This window comes from Mobula hypostoma, chromosome 25, assembly GCF_963921235.1.
Source record: "Mobula hypostoma chromosome 25, sMobHyp1.1, whole genome shotgun sequence".
NCBI lineage: Eukaryota > Metazoa > Chordata > Chondrichthyes > Myliobatiformes > Myliobatidae > Mobula > Mobula hypostoma.
In genome coordinates this window covers 7,912,491-7,939,094 of record NC_086121.1, presented here as the reverse complement: position 1 = coordinate 7,939,094, position 26,604 = coordinate 7,912,491, and the positions used below count along the sequence as shown (strand labels likewise).

Genomic DNA, 26,604 nt, shown 5'->3' with positions numbered 1-26,604 from the left:
CGCTACCCAGCAACCCTAGCCTAATCATGGGACAATTTACAATGACCAATTAACCTCCCATTCTCTCTCTGAAATGATAATTAAAACTTCTCTTTATTTAGCTTGTGATACAGCACCAGTTACTGGCCTTTCTAGCCCTATGAACTCACACCACCCAATGCACCCATGTAACCAATTAACCTACTAACCAGTACGCCTTTTGGAACGTGAGAGGAAACCAGAGTACCCGGAGGAAACCATAAGAATGTACAAACTCCTGACAGACAGTGGCGTGAATTGAAACCAGGTCACCGGTACTGTAAAGCATTGTGCTAACCGGTACACTACCATGCCACCCCAATGTAGGAATCCCTGCAGTAAAGCCTGCAAATCATTTTGACAAGGTGTTCTTCAGGGTCTCCACTGAATTAAGCAAAAATATGAAACTCGTAATTAACAGGATTTCTCTTGTGCCTGTACTGTTGCGGAAACAGTTTCCCTCTGACAAGCCAGTGAAATTAAAGGACTGCTTGCAGAACTGAGAAGGTATTTATTAAAAAGAAAGGAATTACTGAAGAAAAGACAAAACAAACCATAAATCTGACAGCCATCAGGTTTTTTTGGTTTAATCCTGGTGACATTTTGGATTTTTTTTTGAGCAGCCAAAAATGAATATTATCAGGATATTTGAGGTCACAGAGAATTGTTTTGAAGTTTGCTGGCATAAAGACTCATTTGGATGTCTGGCTAATCTATGGATGGGGTTGCTCCTACCTTCTTTAGCAGCCTCCTATGCAGCACCTTGTTAAACTCCTTCTGAAAGTCCACGTCAACATCATCCACTGACTCGCCTTTGTCTATTCTGCTCATTAGTTCCTCTGACAATTTCAACAGATTTGTCAGGTAAGATCCCCTGAAGGATGCTAGTGATCCAGATAAAACTGAGCAACAATCCAGTCAAGATTGTGCACCTCCGAAATGGGACTTAAATTCTGCCATTAATTTCACCACAGTTGATAATATGCTGACCTACTTTCTGCTGACTGGGAAGTTTTACATTTAAGGAGCAACCTCTCTCTTAAGAATAGTTATAGAGACTATAAGCCTGGTATGGAGGCTCCAATGCATAGGATCACAAGAGGCTGCAAAGGGTTGTAGACTTAACCAGCTCCATCACAGGCACAATCTTCTCCACCATTGAGCACATCTTCAAAAGGTGGTCAAGAAGGCAGCATTATCATTAAGGACCCTCACCATCTAGAACATGCCCTCTTCTCATTACTACCATCAGGGAGGTGGCACAGGAGCCTGACGACTCCACTCAATGATTCAGGAACAGACTCTGATCTAAGAGGGTTGGAAGTCTTAAACTTTATGCAAGATGGCACCAGACCTTGGCAACTTTGTGTAAGAATTCTATGCCTCTCAGTATTATATGCAGGCTCGAAGGGCCGAATGGCCTACTCCTGCACCTATTTTCTATGTTTCTATGTTTCTCTGTAACACCTTACTCTGCACTGTTATTGTTTTACCTTGTACTACCTCGACGTGCTGTCATAATGAATCCACCTGTATGAACAGTATGCAAAACAAGTTTTTCACTGTATCTGAATACATGTGACTATAATTAATTTAACAGCACAGTTTGGCACCAGGTATGTTCAAAGTTCAAAGTAAATTTATTATCAAAGTACATATATGTCACCATATACCACCCTGAGATTGGTTTTCTTGTGGACATGCTCAGTAAATCCAAGAAACATAATAGAATTAATGAAAGACCGCACCCAATGGGACAAACAACCAACGTGCAAAAGGCAACAAACTGTGTGCAAACATAAAAGAAAATAAATAAATAATCAATAAATATCAAGAATCTGAGATGAAGAGAACTTGAAAATGAGTCCATAGGTTGAGGGAACAGTTCAGTGATTGGGGTGAGTGAAGTTGAGTGATGTTATCCCCATTGGTTAAAGAGCCTAATGGTTGAGAGGTAATAGCTGTTCCTGAACCTGTTGATGTTGGTCGTGAGGCTCCTGTACTTCCTTCCTGATGGCATAGCTTGGGTGGTGGATGTCCTTGATGATGGATGATGCCTTCCTGCGATAGCACTCAGTGAAATTGTGCTCAATTGGCTGGAGCTTTACCCGTGTCGGCCTGGGCCGTACTCACTAGTGTTTGTAGGATTTTCTGTTCAAGGGTATTGGTGTTTCCATAGTAGGCAGTGATGCAAACAGTCAATATACTCTCCACTACATACCTACAGAAATTTGTCAAAGTTTTAATGTCATGCTGAATCATCACAAACTTCTAAGGAAGTAGAGGCACTGACGTGCTTTCTTCATAATTATACTTTTGAGCTGAGCCCAGGGCTGGTCCTCTGAAATGATAACACTGAAGAATTTTAAATTACTAACCCTCCCCATTTCTGATTCCCCAATGAGGACTGGCTCATGGACCTCTAGTTTCGACCTCCTGAAGTCAATATTCAGCTCCCTGGTCTTGCTGACGTTGAGTGAGAGGTTGCTGCTGTGATGCCATTCAACCAGATTTTCAATCTCGTCCTATATGCTGATTCATCACTACCTCTGATTTTGCCAATGACAATGCCATTGTCAGCAAATTTAAATATGGTATTCAAGCTGTGTTTAGCCTCACAGTCATTAATACAATATAAAGCGAGTAGTACAGGGGGCTAAGCACACAGCCCTGTGGCGCACCTGTGTTGAAGGAGATTGTGGAGGAGACGATGTTGTCAATCTGAACTGATTGGGGCCTGCGAGTGAGGAAATTGAGGATCCAATTGCACAAGATGGTTTTAAGGCCAAGGTCTTGAAGCTTATTGATTAGTTTTGAGGTGATGAGGATTTTGAATGCCGAGCTGTAATCAATGAAGTCAATAAACCATGTTTTGGTTCCTTACGGTTGTCATAGCTGGGGGGGCTGATGGTCAGTTGTGGGGATAAGCTCCCATTATCTATTAAATTCTCCCAATGGCATGCATCTCAAATAGCCTCTAACAACCAAGTCCAACTCATGGCCTTCACACATGGCTTCGCTACTAAGCTCAGCAGAACCGCTTCTGCTGACAGAAGGGGCAAAAGCAGGTTACTGGTGCCTTAAAACCAGTCATTTTGGGCAGATGAGACTCGGCAGCCCCGGCTTGCATACCGTGTAGACTGCTGGAATGCAACATCTATGGTCTACCCAACCAACGGTGCACTTCAAGAGTTGATAAAGAGCATCCTGATGTATGCATCTTTGCTATCCATGTGTTTCAGGATTGAATGAAAAGCCAATAAAATGGCATTGCTGTTGATTTGTTGTGCTGGTAGGCAAATCACTAACCTCTTGCGTGGATCACACTTTAACTGTGACTGTAAGTGCTACTGGATGATAGTCATTGAGGCACGTTATCACATTCTTCTTAGGCACCAGGTATAATTGAAGCCTGCTTGAAGTAGGTGGGTACCTCAGACTGCCGAAGTGAGAGGTTAAGGATATTGGTGAACACTCCAGCCAGTTGATCAACACATCTGGGCTGGATTCACCCTCCTGAAGGATGTTCTCACATTGGTCTCAGAGACTGAAATCACAGCATCATCAGGGGCTGTGGGAGTTTGTGAAGGTTCCTCCGTGTTTAGATGGTCAAAGCGAGCATAGAAGGCATCGACCTGATATGGAAGTGAAGCCTTGTTGTCAACTATGCCACTTGATTTCACTGTAAGAGGTGATAGCATTCAAACCCTGTCACAGCTGTTGAGCATCCTTCAGAGATTCAAGTTTAGTTTGGAACTGCCACTTTGCCCGTGAGATAGCTTTCCGGAGATCATGCCTGGACCTCTTGTATCTTACTTGGGCACCAGACCTGAATGGCACTGATCTGGCCCTCAGCAGATTGTAGATCTTATGGTTCATCCAGGGCTTCTGGTTGGAGAAGACTGAATGATTTTGTAGGAACTCATTCATCTACAACTATTGTTATGAAGTCTGTGACAACTGTGGTGTATTTACTCAGATCCACTGATGAGTACTTGAACAGGGCCTTGTTTACTGAGTTGAAGCAATCCTGTAGCCACTCCTCTGCCTCCTATGACCACTGGAGCTTTCCTCTTTAGCCTCTGCCTGAATGTTGATAGGAAGAGATTTCCCAAAATGCGTTCTGGGCATGGAACAGTAGGCATTTCTTACCCTAGTATAGTAGTGGTCTAGTATGTTGGGACCCCTGGCACTACAGGTTATATGCTGATGGTAATTGGGCAGAGATTTCTTCAAACAAGCCTGATTTAGGTCCCTGACTATGATTTGAAATGTGTCGGGGTCAGTTGTTTCTTGTTTGGTGATGGCAGCATTCAAAATCTTGAGTGCCTGATTACCGTCGGCTTTTGGCAGCATGTAAACTGTGGTCTGGATCATGGAGGAGAAGTCTCTTAGTTAAGTAGAACATTTGACACTTAATCATTAGGTGTTCCAACCAGGGAAACAAGAGTACATCAAAACTGCCATATCTGTGCACTACAGAGAGTTTACCATGAAACACAGATTCCCACCGTTTGCTTTCTCTGAATCAGCAGTTTGGTCCAACCTGTGTATTGAGAAGCCTTCGGGTCTGATTGCTGAATCGGTGTGTTTGGAGTGAGCCATGTCTCCATAAGACACAGAACACAGAAATTCCTCATTTCCCTCCAATACAGCAATCTTGCCCTTAGGTCCTCAATCTTGTTCTCCAGCAATTGTACATTTGCAAACAAGATGCTAGGTAGAGGGGATCTCATTCCTCTGAGTTTCAGGCTGGCTCTGACTCCTCCCTTCCTTCCTCTCTTCCAACAATGATGATATACCTTCATCAGCTTAAAAGTGCTGTACCTGTATGCTTGAGAATCCGCTATCCTTCAGATGATCGCAAAATTGCTATTTCATTAAGACAGTTCCAAAGTATGTTGCTTAAAGGAAAATGACATGCTGCAGATTGCAGTGAGAGTAATTCAAAAGAAGTATATCTAGAAGTTTTGTAAGCAATCTGCAGCACATCGCTGTGGTTCACCAGTGTCATCTTAGGAGTGGGGCAAAATGCATTCAAAACCACCCAAAACTAAAAAGCTAAGATTCAGCATTCTACACATAATCCCTAGCTGCTATATCTAATTCATGAGTAATTTTACAAGGTATTATATCCTATATATTTAAATACAACTAGAAACCAAGTTTATTACATTTATAAATACTCTCTTTGAAAGAAAATTTTACTGCCTTCAACCATCTGTTTTGGATTGTAAATGTCAATAGGGCAATATTCTGAATCTTTCTCCAAAATATATCTCGAGTGAAGATTAACTAGGCAATCCAGCTCATGGCTAACTAGTGTGTGGGTAGGAGGCTAAAGAAATTCAGCATGTTCCCTTTGACCCTCAGCAATTTTGCTCAATGCACCATACAAAGCACCCTGTCTGGATGCATCACGGCTTGGGTATGGCAACTGCTCTACCTGAGACGGTAAGAAACTGCAGACACAGCTCTCCAAAGCCAGCCTCTCCTCCATGAACACAGGGCTACATTTCCTGCTGCCTCAGTAAAGCAACCAGCATTATCAAGGACCCCACCCACCACGGACATTGTATCTTCTGCCCCTTCCCATTGGACAAAAGTTACAAGAGCTTGAAAGCATGTACCACTAGGCTCAAGAACTGTAAAAGTATACTGTGCATTCTGTTATGGCTTTTCCCTTGTTGTTAATGTAAATGACGCATTTCACTGTATGTTTCCATCTATGTGAAAGATAAATCTTGAATCTGAATCTCCTACCTCAATGCACTGAGTAATGATATGATCTGTACACAGGGCATGCAAGACAAGCTTTTCACTGTACCTCAGTACTTGTGCAATAATATATCAACTTATTAATTTAAAATGATGGATATTTTGCATAAAAAAAACAACTGAGGTTTGTACGCAAAGTCCATGCCTTAGGCCACAGCACCAGGCTCAGGAACAGTTATTACCCCTCAACCATCAAGCTCTTGAACCAGTGTGGATAACTTCAATCACCTCAACACTGAACTGAATCCACAGCCTAAAGACTCACTTTCAAGGACTCTACAACTCTGTTACTTATTTACATTTTTTCATTATTTGCACGACTAGTCTTTGTTTCAAAATCGGTTGTGTGTCAATCTTTGTTAGAGATTTTCATAAATTTGATTGGATCTCTTTATTTTCCTGTAAGTGCCTGCAGGAAAATGAATCTGAAGGTTGTACACGGTGACATATACGTACCTTGATAATAAATTTACTTTGAAGCAGAGGGCAGAATTTCAACAGATCATGGAAAGATGCTTCTTCACCTAGACAGGGTAGGTGCTACAAATTAGGAATCCTACTGCACTCATGTTAAAACTAAGTGTTGGTGAGTTGAACTATTGCAAATCTGTTTTTAATCAGTGCATACCGTTGCTGTGAGAAGACAGCCGTGTTGCATCCTGCATCAGATTGTTACTGGATACATGGGCTTCCTCTGACACGTTTGGTGTGGGACGGCCTTTACAAGGCAACTTCACTGAACTTTGCTGGACTCCGTTGTGCTCTGTGAACAACTTGAGTCGTCGGCCTGTGAGGTTGAGCCGAGCTGGGCTGATGAGGGGTCGCCTGAGATGCAAGGAGCCAGAACTGGACGTCACTGACCCTGCCACCGATGGCGCCGGTGACATTGAGGGAGACGAAGGTCGGCTTCCAGACTTCAAGGAGAAATAATCTACAGAAAACAATATAAAAAGAAAGTAGCAAATCAGCCTCTTGCCTCAATGGCCTGTGGCTTTGAAAAAGTCTTGACAAAACACGGCCCAACTTACATGGTTCTATTTTTAGTTTCTGAGACAATTTAAAATGACAACAAAGTGTTTCTGTGGGTGGCTGGTGGCATAATTTGAATGATAAGGCATGGGAGCAGAATTAGACCGTTCGGCCCATCAAGTCTGCTCCACCATTCGATCATGACTGATTTATTTTTCCTCTCAACCCCAATATTTATCAATCTATTTATTTATTACAGTTTGCCTTCCTTTGCACATTGGTTGTTTCTCAGTCTTTGTGTATAGTTTTTCATTGATTCTACTGTATCTTTACAGAGACTCCATTGAGAGTGTCCCGACCAGCTGTATCACCATCTGGTATGGGAATTGCAAAGCATCTGACCCCACAAAGGATTGTAAGGACCGCTGAGAGGATCACTGGGGTCTCTCTTCACCCAGCCAAGATATTTATCAGGAACAGTGCATACACAGGACCCTTAGCATTGTCAATGATCCCTCCCATCCGAACAACAATCTCTTTGACCACCTACCATCAGGCAGGAGGTACCACAGCATTAAGACAAGGACTGTTACGATGGGAAATAACTTCTTCCACCAAGCTGCGAGACTACTGAACTCCCTGCACCACCCAGGCGAAGCGCCAGCAGCGTTATATTGTTTATTTTTTTACATTGTGTGGTAAATGCACCTTACTATTTGTTGACTTACCAGTGGTAATATTATCTCATGTGCTGTGCGTGAGTTATATGTACTGTGTTGGGCATCTTGGTCCAGAGGGACATTGTTCAGCTTGCCAGTATACATGTGCACAGTTGAATGCCAATAAACCTGAACTTGAATTGACTTGATTTCTTTGTATTTACTGTGAATGCCTGCAAGAAAATGAATCTCATTGTAGTATATAGTGACATAATAAATTTACCTTGAACTACTGACATCAATATTCCCTCCGGAATGGAGAATAGTGCTCTACCTGCCACGGAATAACTTATATTTATGTGGTATGCCATGAAGTGACCTGGCTGGGAAGGCCCATGAGCAAAGTGATAGGGCACACCTGAAAGCCAGTATGTCTTGGTGGACTGTGGAAAAGAACTGAGAGGATGAGAATATAAAAGCAAGGATGTATGTTGAGGCTTTATAAAGCACTGGTCAGACCACACTTGTGATGTATTGTGATCATGAAGGAATGAGGGAAGCTAAAGATGGCTCCAGAAGTTTTTGCAGCCCATCAAGTCTGCTCTGCTATTCTATCATGGCTGATTTATTACCCCTTTCAACCTCATTCTCCTGCCTTCACCCAGTAAATTTTGACACCCTGACTAATCAAGAACCCATCAACCTCTACTTTAAATATATCCAATGACTTGGCCTCTAAAGCCATCAATGGCAAAGAATTCCACAGATTCACCACCCTAGGATGTGCATGCATATGTGAGAATGGCCGTCACGTTCTACTCCAGAGACCTGAGCACAAATCTCCAACCAAGTGCCCCAGCACTTCACGAGGAAGTGCAACATTATTGATGGTGCCTTCTTCTTATGCAAAATATACAACTGAGGCACCTTTTCAGATGGGCATTAAAGACAGTCCACACTATCTCAAAGAAAACAGAAATTTCGCTGTCCAATTAGTGTTTAATCCTCAATTGGTACAACTAAAAATATTGTCTGGTCAATATCATATGGGATGGTATGTGGGAGCCTGCTGTGCATAATAACTATGTACTTGTATCTTGGTGATGGTCCAGTCAATTTCCTTATACATTACCAGCTAAAAAAAAATCAAAGTTCAAAGTACATATATGTCACCATATACAACCCTGAGATTCATTTTCTTGTGGGATACTTAATAAATCTATAGAACAATAACCATAACAGGTTCAATGAACGTGCCCATTGACGGCATTCAACCACAGAACAGACAACAACAAATTGCAAGTACAAAAAGAAGAAATAATATTAATAATAATAATTAAATAAGCAATAAATATTGAGAACATGAGATGAAGAGTCCTTTGGTTTGGGAATATTTCAAAGACAAAGCAACTGAATTTGAGTGAAGTTATCCCCTTTGGTTCAAGAACCAGATGGTTGAGGGGTAGTAACTGTTTCTGAACCTGGCGGTGAGAGTCTGAGGCTCCTGTACCTTCTTTCTGACGGCAGCAGCGAGAAGAGATCATGTCCTGAGTGGTGAGGGTCCCTGCTGATGGATGCTGCTTTTCTGCTACAACGTTTCATGTGAGGAAACTTAGGCATGAAATCTCCGCAAACTTCTAAGAAAGTGGAGGTGCTGCTGTGCTTTCTTCATAATTGCACTTACGTGCTGGGCCCAGGACAGGTCCTCTGAAATCGTAACTCCTGGGAGTTTAAAGTTGCTAACCCTCTCCATCTCTGATCCTCTGATGAGGACTGGCTCATGGATGTCTGGTTTCCTTCTCCTGTAATCTATAATCAGCTCCATGGTCTTGCTGACATTGAGTACTTACTTGAATGCACCAAGTTCCTTAGCGACAAATGAAAACATCATCTTCTAATGTTTACTCTTCATTCCTGGTTCAAATGGTGCTGTGGAGGCTTGTTTACTGTGGCACTAGTTGCTAGTTATTATGGCAGAGAGTGTAAACTGCTCTGATAAATCCCATTTGTATCCCACACATCACCGCTGCTTTTGTGATGCAATAATTAGAAGATAAGAAAGACTGCTACTTTAGAATGACTTTCAGGATAACTGTACATTTTTAACCATATTCCTTGGGTCTGAGTTCTAATAAGAGCAGACACAGCAACTTTGCTGACTGCCTCTCAAGGTGTGGGCTAATTAAAGAATACTGAAGCCCGTGTTTCCCCACATCTGCACTCTGTTAGGCAGGAGTTACAAACACTGAGGCTAATTATTTCAATTAGCATTTCAATTATAATTTAAATTTGAAATAATTTTAAAAATACAGAAGTCTTGTGAATCTGCTCTTAATAGCACAACCTAATATGGTTTTCCAAAATCACTTATTCTGTCGACAACCAAAACTGATGTAAGATTGTGCAGCCTGGCATAATTCTGCTTAACCCAAAAGAGCAAAATGACTTGCATTTATAAATCTCCTCTAATGAACTTCAAAAAACTCAAAGTGATTTTGGAATTAATGAAATTCTTTCGAAGTGTGGGCGTTGCAAGGGAGTGCAGAAGGCAAAGATGACCAATTATTTAGAGATACAGCACAGTAACAGGTCCTTCCAGTCAACAGGCCCAATTACACCCACGTGATCAATTAATCAACTAACCCATACGCCTTTGGATTGCAGGAGGAAACCAGAGCACCCAGAGGAAACCAACATGGTCACAGGGGGAACATACAAACTCCATGTAGACAGCAGTGGTAACTGAAAAGGGTCACGACTGCTGTATTAGAATTACCCTAACTGCTGCACTACCATATCGTACTGTCTCTGACATATATCTTGATGTTTCACACCATTGTAAACTTCTTTAAAAATACTTACGTGCTTCGCAGCTAAATTGATTTTTTGTCTGATTCTGCCATATCAAAGAATACATTATATTTTTAATTTGACTCAATGTATAATTTCTGGATGTAGGTGGGCTTACCAGAATGTTGGCTAAACTTGGGGTCCAGAGTTAGAAGCAGAGGTTGTTTGAACTAGGACTTTATTCCCTGGAGTGTGGGAGATTGAGGAGTGACCTGATAGAGGTATACAAGATCACGAGGGGTCAATGCTAGGAAATGTAGGAGCCAAAGGTGGCCATTCTTTTAAAAAAAAATTTATTCAGAGGTACTGAACAGTGTGTGCAGGCCCTTCCAGCCCAACGAGCCCAATGAGCCCGTGTGACCAATTACACCCATGTGACCAATTAATCTACTAAATTGTATGTCTTTGGACTGTGGTAGGAAACTGGAGCACCTGGAAAAAAGCCCATGCGGTCACAAGGAGAACATACAAACTCCTCACACAGAGTGGCAGAAATTGAGCACAACCCTGGCACTGTAAAACATTAAACCAACCTCTACACTACCATGCCGCCTCCTTCCCAGCAATGCCCATGTCCTGTGATTGAAGAAATAATGTTACTGATTGATATAGTGACTATAAGTTGCCTTTCCAGTGGTGTGACCAACAAAAGTTCAGAGTTTTTTGTGATTCCAAGCATTTTTGATTTGATACACTACATTTGAAGCGATGAAGAAATCAGTTAATGCAGCTAGCACAGGGAAAGACCATTCGGCCCATTGTGCCTGTGTTGACCATAATGCTAATCTAACCTAATCCCATCTGCCTTTACATGACCCATATAATCATATCTGCCTCTACCATCTCCCTTGACAGCAGGTTCCAAGCTTCAACCATTCTGTAAAAAAAAATTGCCTCACAAATCTCCTTTAAACATTCCTCCTCTCATCTTAAATTTGTGCTCTTCAGTATTTCACATTTTCACACTGGAAAGAAGAATCTGACCCTGTGCCCTATCTATGACTCTCAGAAGTTTATACACTTCTATCAGGTCACCCCCTCACTCAAACTTTCATGCTCCAAAGACCCTACTTGCTTTAAACATCTGGATCAGTCTACTATGAGTAGTTTGTAATCTGATATCACCCTACTTCAATGTCCCCTTCTTGATACTCCAATCCACGCGCAGCTAACACTACACTCACCTTATTGATTTCAAGACTAATTTTGAGCAGCAAGGTAGTGTAGCAATTAGCATAATACTATTACATTGCCAGCAACTGGAGTTCAGTTCTGGTTGCTGTTTGCAAGCAGTTTGTACATTCTCCCCGTGACTACACACGGTTTTCCTCTGGGTGCTCCGATTTCCTCCCACATCCCAAAGATGTATGGGTTAGATGTTGGCACCAAAAGCCCGACGACACTTCTGGGCTGTCCCCAGCACATCCTCGGACTGCGTTGGTCATTGATGCAATGAGACATTTCACTGTATGTTTTGATGCCTTGACATATGCGTGACAAAGAAAGCTTATCTTTTAATCTTTATCCAATTTTATGCTCCAAAATAAACCTACCCGAAGGGGGCGAATCCTTGAACACGGTTACTTGCGATGGTGGCCGACTTCCGCTGAACAAGTAGCCTGAATCTGTTGATGAACATGAAAATGAATTTTAGTTTCCAATCACAGAATGGTCAATGCACTGGTGGTCCCAATTAAAAGAGAATCCAAATATCTCCAGTTCGTTCTCCTCTTGGACGTCTGAAATAAATGCCTAATCTCCGAGACACTGCCAAGAGCACCTGATGTTGGCCTTTGGCTTAAGATATGGAAGGTTCTAAATCAGATCCAAATGTACTCAGCTGTTGAAGTCACTTGATTCAGAATCAGTATTAAACAAATTGTATAGACCATGGCATCCTGATCAAACTGTGCAGCACAACCTTTATTTATTTAGAGATATAGCACAGGAACAGGCCCTTCCGGCCCAACGAGCTGCACCGCCCAGCAACTCACCAATTTAACCCTAGCCTAATCACAGGACAATTTTACAATGACCAATTAATATACCTTGGGTGGTGGGCTGGAGATACATCACTAGCAATGGAGGTGCGAGGTGCTCCTATCCTCTGCTAGCCTGCAGGTCACCCTTGGGCAAGGTGTAGCACTTTCTTAGCGACCCCAATCAGGGCCATGTGAAGCCATGGGAGCAGATGGTGGATGGTTGTATGAGCAGCTGGTGCACATCTCAAATCCTGGTTATGCCACCATTGACGCCAGGCAGACAACCTCTGAAGAATATTGATAATGGCTGGGGTCACCTGTCTTGTAAAGACACTGCCCAGAAGATGACAACAGCAAACCACTCTGTAGAAAAAATTTCTAAGAACAGTCATAGTCACGGAAAGACTATGATCATCCTGTCATATGAAACGGTACATTTCAAATGAATTAACTTACTAACTGGTCTGTCCTTGGAACATGAGAGGAAACTGGAGCACCTGGAAATCTTACAGAAGGCGCTGGAACTGAATTTCAAGCTCTGACACTCTGATCTGTAATAGCGTTGCACTAACTGCTATGCTACTGTGGCGCCTCTAAATTTTACTTTGACTTAGAATTTCCTCTCAGTGGGTGCCAGAGGTCAGGATTGAACCTAGGTCTCTAGAGCTGTGAGGCTGTGACTGTACTCTCTATGTTGCACTATCACTTATAGACAGGCACCTCCTCTGCTCAAGACCAACAACCTTAGACTGGATTTGGGGCTCTAAGGCAGCCTTATAGAAGATGAGGTTCACGAGTATGATAGCAGGAATGAAAGGGTTAATGCATGAGGAGCATTTGATGGCTCTGGGCCTGTACTCGCTGGAGTTTAAAAGAATGAGGGGGGGGGATCTCAATGAAGCCTATTGAATATTAAAAGACCTAGATACAGTGGAGCAGCAGAGAATGTGAACTAAGGGGAGGAGTCTAGGACTAGCCTTAGAAGGACATGCATTTAGAACAGAAATGAGAAGGAACTTCTTTAGCCAGAGGGTGGTGAATCTGTGGAGGCCAAGACATTGGGTATATTTAAAGCAGAGATTGATATGTTATTGATTAGTAAGAGCATCAGAAGTTATGGGGAGAAGGCAGTAGAATGGGGTCGAGTGAGATGATAAATCAGCCATGATTGAATGGTGGAGTAGATTTAATGGGCCAAATGGCCTAATTCTGATCTTATGTCTTATGGCCTTATTCCCAGGTTCACATCTCATTACAAAATTCTTCTATTTATAGAAGCAATTAAACCTGCTCACATAGCCCCCTCAGGTTGTGAATTCCAGAACACAACCAAAATATTCCCCTCAACTTTCCTTAAATCTGTGCGCTCCAGTTCCTGATATAATGAAAATTTCTCTCTGTAAAATGACCAGACTCACAGAGAATTTCTATTCTGCTGTTACCAGACTTTTGAATGGATACCTCAAACGCTAAAGATGGTCTCTCAATCTACTTTCTTATGGCTCTTCCACTTCTTACCTGCACTTTCTCCGTGGATACAATGTTATACTCTGCATTTTGTTTTCTTTTATGCAAGACATGATCTGTTTGGATGGGTTGCAAACAACGTTTTTCACTGTACCTTGGAACATAGAATAGTCCAGCACAGGAAAAGGCCAACATGAGGAATTCTGCAGATGCTGGAAATTCAAGCAACACACATCAAAGTTGCCGGTGAACGCAGCAGGCCAGGCAGCATCTCTAGGAAGAGGTACAGTCGACGTTTCAGGCCGAGACCCTTCGTCAGACTAACTGAAGGAAAAGTAAGTAAGGGATTTGAAAGTGGGAGGGGGAGGGGGAGGGGGAAGATCCAAAATGATAGGAGAAGACAGGAGGGGGAGGGATGGAGCCAAGAGCTGGACAGGTGATTGGCAAAAGGGATATGAGAGGATCATGGGACAGGAGGCCCAGGGAGAAAGAAAAGGGGGAGGGGAACCCCAGAGGATGGGCAAGGGGTATAGTCAGAGGAACAGAGGGAGAAAAAAGAGAGTGAGAGAAAGAATGTGTGTATATAAATAATGGATGGGGTACGAGGGGGAGGTGGGGCATTAGCGGAAGTTAGAGAAGTCAATGTTCATGCCATCAGGTTGGAGGCTACCCAGGTGGAATATAAGGTGTTGTTCCTCCAACCTGAGTGTGTCTTCATCTTTACCGTAGAGGCGTCCGGTGCTCCCAATGTGGCCTTCTATATATTGGTGAGACCCGACGCAGACTGAGAGATTGTTTTGCTGGACATCTACGCTCTGTCCGCCAGAGAAAGCAGGATCTCCCAGTGGCCACACATTTTAATTTCACATCCCATTCCCATTCTGACATATCTAACCACGGCCTCCTCTATGGCCCATGTGGCTAAAGGGATCAGGGGGTATGGAGGGAAGGCAGGTACAGGGTTCTGAGTTGGATGATCAGCCATGATCATACTGAATGGAGGTGCAGGCTCGAAGGGCCGAATGGCCTACTCCTGCACCTATTTTCTATGTTTCTATCCGTTATTTATATACACACGTTCTTTCTCTCACTCTCCTTTTTCTCCCTCTGTTCCTCTGACTATACCCCTTGCCCATCCTCTGGGTTTTCCCCCCCTCCCCGTTTTCTTTCTCCCGAGGCCTCCTGTCCCATGATCCTCTCATATCCCTTTTGCCAATCACCTGTCCAGCTCTTGGCTCCATCCCTCCCCCTCCTGTCTTCTCCTATCATTTCCGATCTCCCCCTCCCCCTCCCCCTCCCACTTTCAAATCTCTTACTAACTCTTCCTTCGGTTAGTCCTGACAAAGGGTCTCGGCTGTACCACCTCCTAGAGATGCTGCTTGGCCTGCTGCATTCACCAGCAACTTTGATGTGTGTTACAGGAAAAGGCCTTTTGGCCCACAATGTTGTGATCGAGCCAATTAAATGAGTAATCAAACAGCCAAGTAATCTTCTGCCTACATAATAGCCATACCCTTTCATCTTCCTCTCATTCATGTGCCTATCTAAACGTCTTTTAAGAGTCCCTCATGTATCTGCATCTACCACCACAGGCAGTGCATGTCACAAAGATAAACACATCTGTCAAAATCATGATTTTTTAAATACTTTTAACAAATCATCTCTCACTGCTGAAAGGTGAATCATATCAATTTCTTCAGTCTCTTTACCTTAAATCCATCATCACCGACAATTCCAGCAAATCTCTTCTATACTCAGTGGCCTAATGGGATTCATTACTTTTGGCTGTGTAAAAAAAGTAAATATTGCTGATCCTAAAAAATTACTTGGAAATAATTCAGGCAAAATATTTTTAATTGAGGTTGTCACTGTAATTTGGATCAATTGCACTGCCAGAATTTACAAGAAGATACAGTATACTAACAGGCAAGTTAGCATGCTTGGTCGTGAACGCCTGGTTAGAGTGATGATCATAATTGACCCAACAATTAATGAGAAGCCGTAACTCGAGCAACACAATGACTTTTCACATGTAAGCATTGCAGTTCAGAATTGAGACCAATGACTTATGAGACTTTAGCACATCTAATGTTACAATTACTAGGTAGATATTATGTATCAGTAGAGACAGAGAAGCGGAGAACTTTCAATGTCATTCAGAGTTGCAGCATCTGTTTTTGTCTTTTGTTAATCTGGCCTTCTGGATTAAATTCAGTGACTTCATCATTCTACAAACACATTCTCATCTAGCCCCGCTAAATCATTGTTGTCCTAGGAATGCTCCGAACAGAAACATCTGATACTTCCAGCAGACTTAAGGAGTGTTTATTTTTTTATATTTATTTAGAGATACAGCACGGAACAGCCCCTTCCGACCCAACGAGCCACACTGCCCAGCAACCCACCAATTTAACACTAAGCCTAATCACAGGACAATTTACAATGACCAATTAACCCACTAACCGGTCCATGCTTGGACTGTGGAAGGAAACCGAATCACCTTGGAGGAAACCCACGCGGTTCACAGAGAGAACATACAAACTCGTTACAGATGGCGTCAGAATTGAACTCCAAACTCAGATGCCCCACACTGCAATAACGTCACACTAACTGCTACACTATTCTGGTTGAAAGATCATTGTTTGGACTTTCCAAAATGCAAGAAGCAATGAAAGTTAGAAGTGATGTCATCACCTGTTCCAAGTTTAAAATGCATTTATTATCAAAGTATGTATATCTGATACAGCTTTGGGATTCATCTTCTTACAGGCAGCTGCAAAACAAAAAGATACAATAGAATCCACAAAAAACCCCAAAGACAGTCAACTATCCAAATTGCAAAAAAAAAAGAATAAATCGTGCAAACACTAAAAAATACAGACAACCCACAGACCATAAACCACAGAGTCCCTGAAAGTCAGTCCACAGCCATGTAGACAGGTCTGTGTTGCAGCCGGTCCAGGAGCCTGATGGCTGCAGGCTACAACCCCTGTGCCAGTTTAGCCCTGAGGTAAGTACCAATAGCAGCTGCAGAGCCAGTTTAGCACTGACGTGAGTAAAGCATCACAGAGTAGTGAGCTGAACACTGGTTCTTCCTTCACCCTTGGCTTTGACATCTTAATCTTTTTAATGTGGCTCAGCACTCAAATTGGCAAACATCGGTTTGTTATCCAATCTTGGACCCAGGCCTCACCGCTTCAGTCCAGTCCCATGTCCACTCCAGCCACACCTGCATCCCAAATCCTTCAAGATACCACGAAAACGGCAGGTTATACAGATGGCTCAAAAGCACCACTCCAAATGGAAAATTAAAGGCTGGAGATTGCAGCGATCATAGTCCCGAAAAAGCATATTTGGTAGAATCGTCAGCAATTTTGTTAGCTGCCTGCAAAGCATTGTCGTGTTTGCCAGTGACATCTTCGCTCTTTCATCACCTCCAAGATGTGCAGAAGATTGTTTATAGAATCATAAAGCATGAAAGCAGGCCCTTCAGCCCAACAGCTCCATGCTGACCAAGAATTCAATCTCTGCTCATCAGATCTCTACAGGTGACAGCAACTCAAATAACCATGTTACACCAGTTGTGTGCAGAACAGCACCTCTTGAAGTTGAACCTTGAAGTGGATGGACTACAGCAGCAGAAGACCTTGAACACTCAGTGGCCACTTTGTGTATTTTACCAACCTCTTCAAAGGAGGTGAAGAAACCAGCAAAGTGATAAAAGCTAGCATTCCTCTCTTAGCTTGTTACAATATGGACAAGTAACTGGGCGCCACAGTAAGGTGGTCGGTAGCAGATGCTATTACCGCTTGGGTGCTGGAATTTAGAGTTCAATTCCAGAAAGTTTGTACATCCTGTCCTGTGTGAGAATGGGTTTTCTCCCGTGGTCTAAAGACATTGTAGTCAATGGGTTAATCGGTCATTATAAATTGCCCTGTGATTAAGCTACTGTTAAATCAGTAGGTTGCTAAGCGGTGTGGCTTGAAGAGCCTGAGGGACCTGTTTCGCGCTGTATCTCAAAATAAAATAAAAATAAACTGTGGGATAAACTCAAGACAATTTCCAAAGAAAACACTATATCAAACATTTCATACAATAGAATCCTTCACATTATTGTGAAGATCAGCACATTCCCCCTGGAATTCAATCAAAGCATTTCTGACATGCCTTGCCTGATCATTCTGCTCAGGTGTTGGGTGGAGAGTTGAATATGGCTGGTAACCTGCAGGAATCTTTATGCTGCTACCAAACAGGGGTGGGGGGGGAGGAGACAATCATCTCCAACACCTGTAGGTCAAGGGCCAAGCAGCCAATCTCAAAAACATCCAGTGTGGCATGTCAGAACGAACAGGAGAGCTGGATATGTCAAACCACTCCAATTCCCTGGCTGTTTCTTGAAGTGCAGCTGGGAGCCAAGGCTCGCTGTTGAATGTACCACCAGGACCTTTAGCCTCTCCTTCCCCAAAACTCTTCAAACGGCTGTTCCCTTCCCTCACATAGGCAATGAACCCTGCTGTTCCCAAACACAGTGGAACGTATTGCTCAAGGCAGCAAGCACACACCGCCAATGCTGGAAATCTTAAACGTTATGGGACGATAGAAATTAGAAGACCTTTATAGTTTCCAGCAATTTATTTAGCAAAACAGTGCAGAGTGGGCCCTTCCAGCCCTTCAAACCACACTACCCCAGCAACCCTCGACAAACCCAATTAACCCTAACCTCATCATGGAATAATTTACATTGATCAATTAACTCCTCTTTGGACTGTGGGAGGGAACCAAAGGGTCCGGAGAAAACCCACATACTCCAGGATCAACTTTATTCACCCTATACATTCACATGTATTAGAGATTTGCTGTGATGTGTTGGTGCAACATGCAACATAAAACAAAAACATTTAACAATTATACAGAATAAAGAAATAAAGTTAGAGGTTAAAGTACAGATATGGAGTAAAATGTGCATTAATAAATACCAGCATGGATTTACAGTGTGAAATGCATTATATAATGTGGTTTATAGTGTTTACAGTGCAGTGACAGGGTAATAGGTAGAGGGGGTGGATGGGCTAACTAGAATGGTTGATCATATTAACTGCTTGGGGGAAGAAACTTTTAAGAACATAGGTGAATATTACACATAAGAAAATAAATTAAACGATTCAGGTATTTCATGGCCATGAAGTGAAAAAAAGAACCTGGAATTTCTTTAATTCAGCCTGGGGATCTGGATGCTGAAGGCAAAACCAGTTTTTATTGCTACCCTGAATAATTAAGTATTTCCACATAATTGCCTTTGAGGGTAGCCAACCTCACCACAGATCTGTAACCAAAATTGCCTTTCATTCACAAAAATAAATATTTTGCCATAGACCACTCACCCTTCTTATACAATAATTTATTGTTCTCTGTATTGAGTAGTCAACACATGGCTATTACTGGAACTTTTGCTCATTGCAGGTTTGAGAGACCGCACTGCCTGCGCCACTTAGGTGGGAAAGTTATTGATCAAAACAGAATTGGTAATAAGAAATGAAAGATGAATGAAGCAATGGGGGAATCTACTTACAGAATCAACGTAATCTAATGACACAAGTGGCTGCTCAAACCATTTCGTTCACACCAGTCCAGAAAGAGCACAGGATACAGAGGAATACATACAAAATGCTACGACGAGGTCAGGCAGCAACTATGGAAAGGAATAAAGAGTCAACATTTCGAGCCAAAACATCAGCTGTTTATTCCTTTCCATAGATGCTGCCTGACCTGCCAGGTTCCTCCAGGAGTGAGTGAGTGAGTGTCTGCAGAATCTAATGTTTCTAATAAGCTGCAAAGGGCTGTAGACTCAGCCATCCCCATGGGCACCATCGAGGACATCTTCTGAAGGTGGTGCCTCAAGGCAGTGGCATTCATCCTTAAGGACTCTCACAATCCAGGACATGCCCTCTTCCCAGTACTATCAGCAGAAAGGAGGTACTGGGGCCTGAAGACATATACTCAACATTGTAGGCACAGCTTCTCCTTTTTCACCACCAGATTTCTGAATGCTCCATGAACATTACCTCACTATTTGGCCCTCTTTTTAACCTTATTTATTACAGATATACATTAGCTTTGTCATATGCGCATGGAAAAATACAGTGAAATACATTACTTTGTGTCAATGACTAGCCCTGTCCAAGGATCGTGCTGGGAACAGTTTGCAAGTGTTGCTACGCTTCCGGTGCCAACATAGCATTCCCGCAATGCACTAACTCTAACTGGATGAAGTCCATGTGGTCATGGGGAGAACAAACTCCTTCTAGACATCGGTGGGAGCTGAACCCTGATTGGTGATCATTGGCACTGTGAAACAATTGTGTTAACCTCTACGCTATATACATGCTATATATTTGTTCTCCTTAACCAGAAATTACATTAAATAATCCTGAATCTTACTGTAACTTATGGCAATTTTTAAATTGCACTGTACTGCTGCTGCAAAACTATAAATTTCACAACATACAGTACATCAGTAATATTAAACCTAATTCTGATTCAACCTAGCTCCACTATTCAGCAACAGATCCACATCTCTGTAGCTCATGAGTCTTCAACACCACATCCAGGCTCTTTGTAAAGGTGTAGGTTTCTGCCCCTGCTTTTCCGATGGTGACTTCAGGTCCCCACTGCTCGCCAGTGAAACAAAAATTGAGCACATTTCAAGTCTTTTTCTGGACATCCCAAGGAGTTTCACAGACGATGAACAGCTTTTGAATCATAGTCATTGTTGTAAAGTGGGAAGAGCAAGCTCCCACAAAAAATACATAATAATGAATTATATACATTATTAGTGCAGATTAATAATACATTATTAAATCATTGGCTCTGACATTGGTCATAACCTTCCTTACAATTCTTCAAGACAGTGCCAAGGGATTTTTTTTTACCTCCATAAGGAGAGGACTGAGGGGAAACAGCTTAATGTCCACATCTGCAGGATGGCACTTGCTCGGTGCTACACTGAAACACACCTTGGATGCCTGTGCTGAACTCTGGAATTAACCCATAACATTCTGACTCAGCAGTGAATGATTATGTCTGTCAAAAAGGATTGTTGAAAAAGGTTGATCAAGTTTAAACACAGATAGGGGAAAGAGTACAAAAGGAAGGAAGACTTATCTAAACAAATGATTTCTGACAATATCCTTCTGAAGTAGCGCCAGGTGTACTTGCTGTTGGGGGCGATGAGATTAATTTGTACTGGAGCCAATTCATCTGAGTAACCTCAGATTCTGAGCACAATAAACCAGGACCACTAAGATGAGACATTGGACTGTTATTAAACACCTTTCTTGTCAAAAAAAAATCAACAGAAGATCTGGCCCCTGCTTCCTAAAGACACCAGCTCAACACACCACCATACAACTCCAGCTGCATACTGAACAGGATACAAAAAGAACAAGTTGTTTGGCAATTCCTTTTCACAAGACCATTGTGCCCCTTTCAGCTGACAATGAGGGAAGATGAGCTCCTCCTGGTGACCCCTCTCCTAGACAACCATGCACGACCCACCTGTCCGTGTCTTATACTGATCACAGCCTCGTCAACAGCCTTTGTTCTCCAGCTCCCTCCCTCATCTATCACTATTGGCCCTGACAGGACTTCAAGAAAATAGGGGCTTCCACTGATAGCAGCCTGCCAGCCAAACTTTAACTCATGCAAGGCCAGATTGTCAGTCTCAATTTATAAATCTTTTTAGGGTCACCTGCACATTTTCAACAGTCGCCCTCATGTCAACATTTATCACACAGAAATGGCTTCTTTGCTACTTGACCCCATAGAATGGGCTTTTTGTAGGAATAAGGTGCGGAAGCCAGAGACACTTCAACACGCACCTGTGTATTGCACAAGATAATTCCCACAGGAACTCCAATTTTTAAAATATTTTAACAGAAGGCCATCACTACAATATTTGTCTTTCAAAGCTTTTCTTCTAAAGAGAAAGGTTTCTTCTGCTGTAAATGCCACCTTTTCATAGAAGTTTTAGTGTTAATTTGGCCCTCAGTTTGAAGTATACATTCTGCTGTTTCGTAGGGTTAACATCCATAATTTGTCTAGTCTCCTGATAGACCACAAGACCTAGAAGCAGCCTTATGTACTGTAGTGATGCCACATAAGAACACAAATTTCATGACAAATGTGAGTGATGATAAACCTGACTCTGATATGGGTCTCTACTGTGGACTGAGAGTGGGAAGGGAGCAGGGAGAGGGGAATCATGGTTGGGAAAAGGGGAAGGGAGAGGGGAGGGAGTGAGAAGCACCAGAGATATTCTGTAATGATCAATAAACTAATTGTTTGGAATCAAATGACCTTGCCTGGTGCCTCAGGGGCTGGGTGTGTCTGCACTCATACTACTCCTCGACCCGGCACTCCTTCTCTGCCACCTGACCCACACCTCTCTTGCTGTGCTTCACCTTCAACATTCCCAACATCCTTTTCTTCAACCCAGGTTACAAATTCACTCTCCACTCCACACTAACAAGTACTATATATATTTGCCTAAGCTTTTGCACAGTACTGTAGGTCATTTGGCTGATTGAGTCTGCTCCACCATTTGATCATGGTTGATTTATTTTCTCTCACAACTTCATTCTCCTGTACCCTTTGACACACTGATTAATCAAAAACCTAATGATCTCTGCCTTAAATATCCCCAAAGCATTGGCTTCTACAGCTGTCTGTGGCAATGAATTCCACAGATTTACCACTCTCTGGCTAAAGAAATTTCTCATGATCTCTGTTCTAAAGGGATGTCCTTACATTCCAAGGCTGTGTCCTCTGGTAAACAAACAAGATGGATTTAATTCGCAGGTTGGGGGTGGGGGTGGGTTGAGCCTGTGGTGGGTTTGGGTGAAATGAGGTTCTGATCAGGTGATGAGATGGAAGGGAGGAGGGATACGTGATACTGGAAGTAGATCAGGGGCTCCTAAAACTTTTTTATGCCATGGTCCCCTACCAATAACCAAGTAGTCCCTGAACCCCAGGTTGGGAACGTGTGAATTATATTGAGGAGGTTCAGCCCAACGTTTCTAACTTCACAGCTTCCAGGCTGGCTTCTGTGTGGTTCTGCTGAACATTGTGGACATCCTATATTGGTGCCAGAATATGTGGTGAAACTTGAGGGCTGCCTCCAGTGCATCCGTGGGTGTGTTGGTCGTTAAAGCAAATGATGCATTTCACTGCTGGTTCTGATGTACATGAGATAAATAAATGAACCTGAATCTGGATAACTACTGGATGAACTTGTGCCAGATACGGCCTGCTACAAGCATGGCAGTTCCGTTCCAATAAATGGGAGAAATCAGCTGGCATGGGGGAGGGACATGGGACAGGGAGGGGTTATTTTAACAAAGTGTTTCAAAAGTTTTAATTTCTTTTAAATCATTTTTTAAAATCTTCAGACAAGTGATGTTAATTGTTAACAAACTGTCAATGGGGTCTTCAGCTACTGAGTCTGAGTGAGGCTTCACCAGCTGTCAAAGCTGCTGTGTGAGTGCAGCCAACTGCTCACTCTGAGATGACCCCGTCATGTTAAATTCCTGGGCTTCCTATGGAAGATATTGCTAATCTGGGAGAAGCAGTGTGCCTCATAGATTTAATAGATGGATTAGCTTTATTTGTCACATGTATATTGAAACATGCAGCGTTTGCGTCAATGATCAACACCGTCATCATCATTGTGCTGTGACATATTGACGTGGGCGATCATGATCTTGGTGACCATGTTTGTTCCTGACAAATTCTTCTACAGAGGTGGTTTGCCATTACCTTCTACTGGGCAGTGTCTTTACAAGATGGGTGACCCCAGCCATTATCAATACTCTTCAGAGATGGTCTGCCTCACGTCAGTGGTCGCATAACCAGGACTTGTGATATGCACCAGCTGCTCATACGACCATCCACCACCAGCTCCCATGGCTTCATGTGATCCTGATCGGGGGCTAAGCAGGTGCCACACCTTGCCCAAGGGTGACCTCTAGCTAGTGGGGGGGAAGAAGTGCTTCACACCTCCTTTGGTAAGGACTTATCTCCATCCCACAACACAAATCAGTTCGAGAATGTACTGGGGGCAGCCCACAAGTGTCACTATGCTTCCGCGCCAACATAGCCTGCCCAGAATTTACTAACCCTAACCCATACGCCTTTTGGAATGTGATAGGAAACCAAAGCATCCAGAGGAAATCTACACAACCATGGGGAGAACAGAGAAACTTCTTACAGACAGTGGTGGGAATTGAACCCCAATCTTCTGATTTCAGACCCTGTAAAACATTATATTAACCATTACACTACCATGCAATGTACCACGGACAAGCAGCGAATGAGTCCTGGGCAATGGAAGATGTTCCCCAAAATTTCTTTATAACTTTATGTCAACTTTTCTCCCCCCAAGTTGGTAACCAGCAGTTGTCTCCTCTTCTCTTCCCTAAGCTCTGAAATTCTTTTCCTAAAATTTCCCAGCTTTAAAGTTTACCATAAAACTTAGCTTTCTCACCAAACTTTTGCTCTCCTGTCCCAATATCTTCTGAAGTGATGTAGTGTTTCTTTGGAGTGTTTTGCTACAACAAAGGCTTTCCCCCACATCAGCCATTACTGTCATTATTGGTGCAACATTCTCTCACAATATTTGAAAACTACAGCAAACTACCAGGACAACAGAAAAAGTAGTTGGGCTGCAGTCCACCATCACTGCGTGTGTCCAAGACAAAGAACTAGGCAGGACACTATCCACCCAGTGACCTGCCTTTTCCCAAAGCCCCCTTCTGGAGAGGGCTATAAGGTTATTAAAACAAAAAATTCATGCCATCTTAAATTTCTTCCCTTATGTAGTTAATCTGACCAATTATTCTAGTAAGCCACTCTATCTATTACCTCTGTCACTGCACTGTAAACACTTTAAACCACCTTTTGTAATGCTGTTTACATTTAACCTCTTAACCATTTAACATTTAACCTCTTAATTAATTTTTACGTAACTTGTATAATTATTGAATGTTGCTTTTTGTTGCACGTCAGGGCCAACACACCACGGCAACTTCCTCATATGTGTCGATGTAGATGGCAAATAAAGATGATCCTTGATCTGTTCAGAAATGGAAGTGGTAGCTGGAAATTGGACCAATGCTTTGTGGACAGAAGAGATTCTGCAGTTGCTGGAAATTCAGAGCAACACACACAAAATGCTGGAGGAACAGCAGGTCAGGGAGCATCCATGGAAATGAATAAACAGTCGATGTTTCAGGCTGAACGAATGAAGGACCTAAGCCCAAAACACCAACTGTTTGTTCATTTCCATAGCCCCCTGCCCAGATGAGTTCCTCCACCATTTTGTGTATCGCTAATGCTTTGCAGAAATGTCTACAATCTCACCTCTCCAAAGCAGTAAATATATTTTACACCGCCAGGTTCAGGAACAGTTACTACCCTACAACCATCAGGCTCTTGAACATCCATTGGAATGTTCCCACAACCAATGATCTCACTTTAAGTACTCTAATCTCATGCTCTCGTTACTTATTGCTATTTAGTTATATTTGTATTTGCATAGTTTGCTGTCTTCTGCTCTCTGGTTGATCTTCCATTGATCCTGTTCTAGTTACTATTCTATAGATTTGCTGAGTATGCCCACAGGAAAATGAATCTCAGGGTTGTATGTGGTGACATATATGTATTCTGGTAATAAAATTGACTTTGAATATTTGAGTTTAGAATTTGCTGCCACTTACAGTTGACCAAGTGTGGCGATTTTAATTAACTTTACCATCAGGTTAAGAAGATCCTGCACAAGCACCACAGGCTGGTAATCCAGTATCAATACCACAATGTTGCCATATAATCGGCAAAGGGAAATGCCAAACTCGGGGCTTTTTCCTCTTCAGGGTGCCAGATGATCTCATGAAAATTGGACATTTAGATAATAGTGGCTTGTGACTAAGGTCCAGACATTAAGGACTCCCACAGCCAATTATTTTATTCACTTGTTGATATTTAATTAACATTGTCTGAATGTTCAAAACACCATAGAGAGTGATTCTGTAATTTTCTAATGGTAATTACAATTCCCAACTAAAATGTACTGCAATACACAGGTAACACTGAACTATAGTCCCACAAATTTAATTAAAAGGCAAACAAAATTATAAAGACAAACATTAGATGTAACTAAACTACAAGAATCAACACAAATGCATAATCACAGTTTGGTGTTAGAGTAGACATCTAACTAAATGAATGATAAACAGGACCAGCACCAGGCTGAAGCCATTGGAGCAGATGTTACTGGTACACAATCCACTTCAATCACTTTTTGCCCCAATAACTAAGTACTGTTTTCATTCCCATCTTCATCAAATCTCCTCTACTATCCACTTCCACTATGAATTCCCCCACACCCATTTCTGCCACATACAACTCAATGCTGCAGTATGTAAGCTGGGAACTGAACTAGTTTTTGATTTATGTTGCTGACGTCTACCCTGGGTAGACCAGTGGGTTATCAACATTGAGTCCGTGGGTGTGGTGTTTGTGGAGCTAAAACCACTAGATGCCCTTCAGTCCATGTGGTTCATACCAGTCTGGTCTGCCTAGGACCATTTACCCGCACCCAGACCATAGCCCTCAATACCCTTCTCATCCATGTACCTATTCAAATTTCTCTTAAGTTTTACAATTGAAGCCGCATCCATCACTTCCACTGGCAGCTTATTACATATCACATCTCCATCTGAGTGAAGAAATTCCCTCTCAGGTTCCCCTGAAATATTTTACCTTTCATCCTAATCCTATGATCACTATTTCTAGACTTACTCAAACTGAGGAGAAAAATGCCCAAAGAC

General features: G+C 42.5%; 1 protein-coding gene across 3 annotated transcripts in view; it reads right to left on the bottom strand.

Annotated features, from left to right (window-relative positions):
* The window catches only part of tmem201 (transmembrane protein 201), a 168,209-nt gene that overhangs the window by 22,973 nt on the left and 118,632 nt on the right, over positions 1 to 26,604 (bottom strand). For 2 of the 3 annotated variants that reach the window (XM_063033497.1, XM_063033500.1), the window contains exons 8-9: positions 11,828 to 11,899; positions 6,425 to 6,727 (exon numbers count right to left, since the gene is read on the bottom strand). In XM_063033497.1, coding sequence (XP_062889567.1) covers positions 6,425 to 6,727; positions 11,828 to 11,899 — 375 coding nt within the window. The remainder of the gene's footprint in view (positions 1 to 6,424; positions 6,728 to 11,827; positions 11,900 to 26,604) is intronic. The other variant, XM_063033498.1, reaches the window with a different exon arrangement.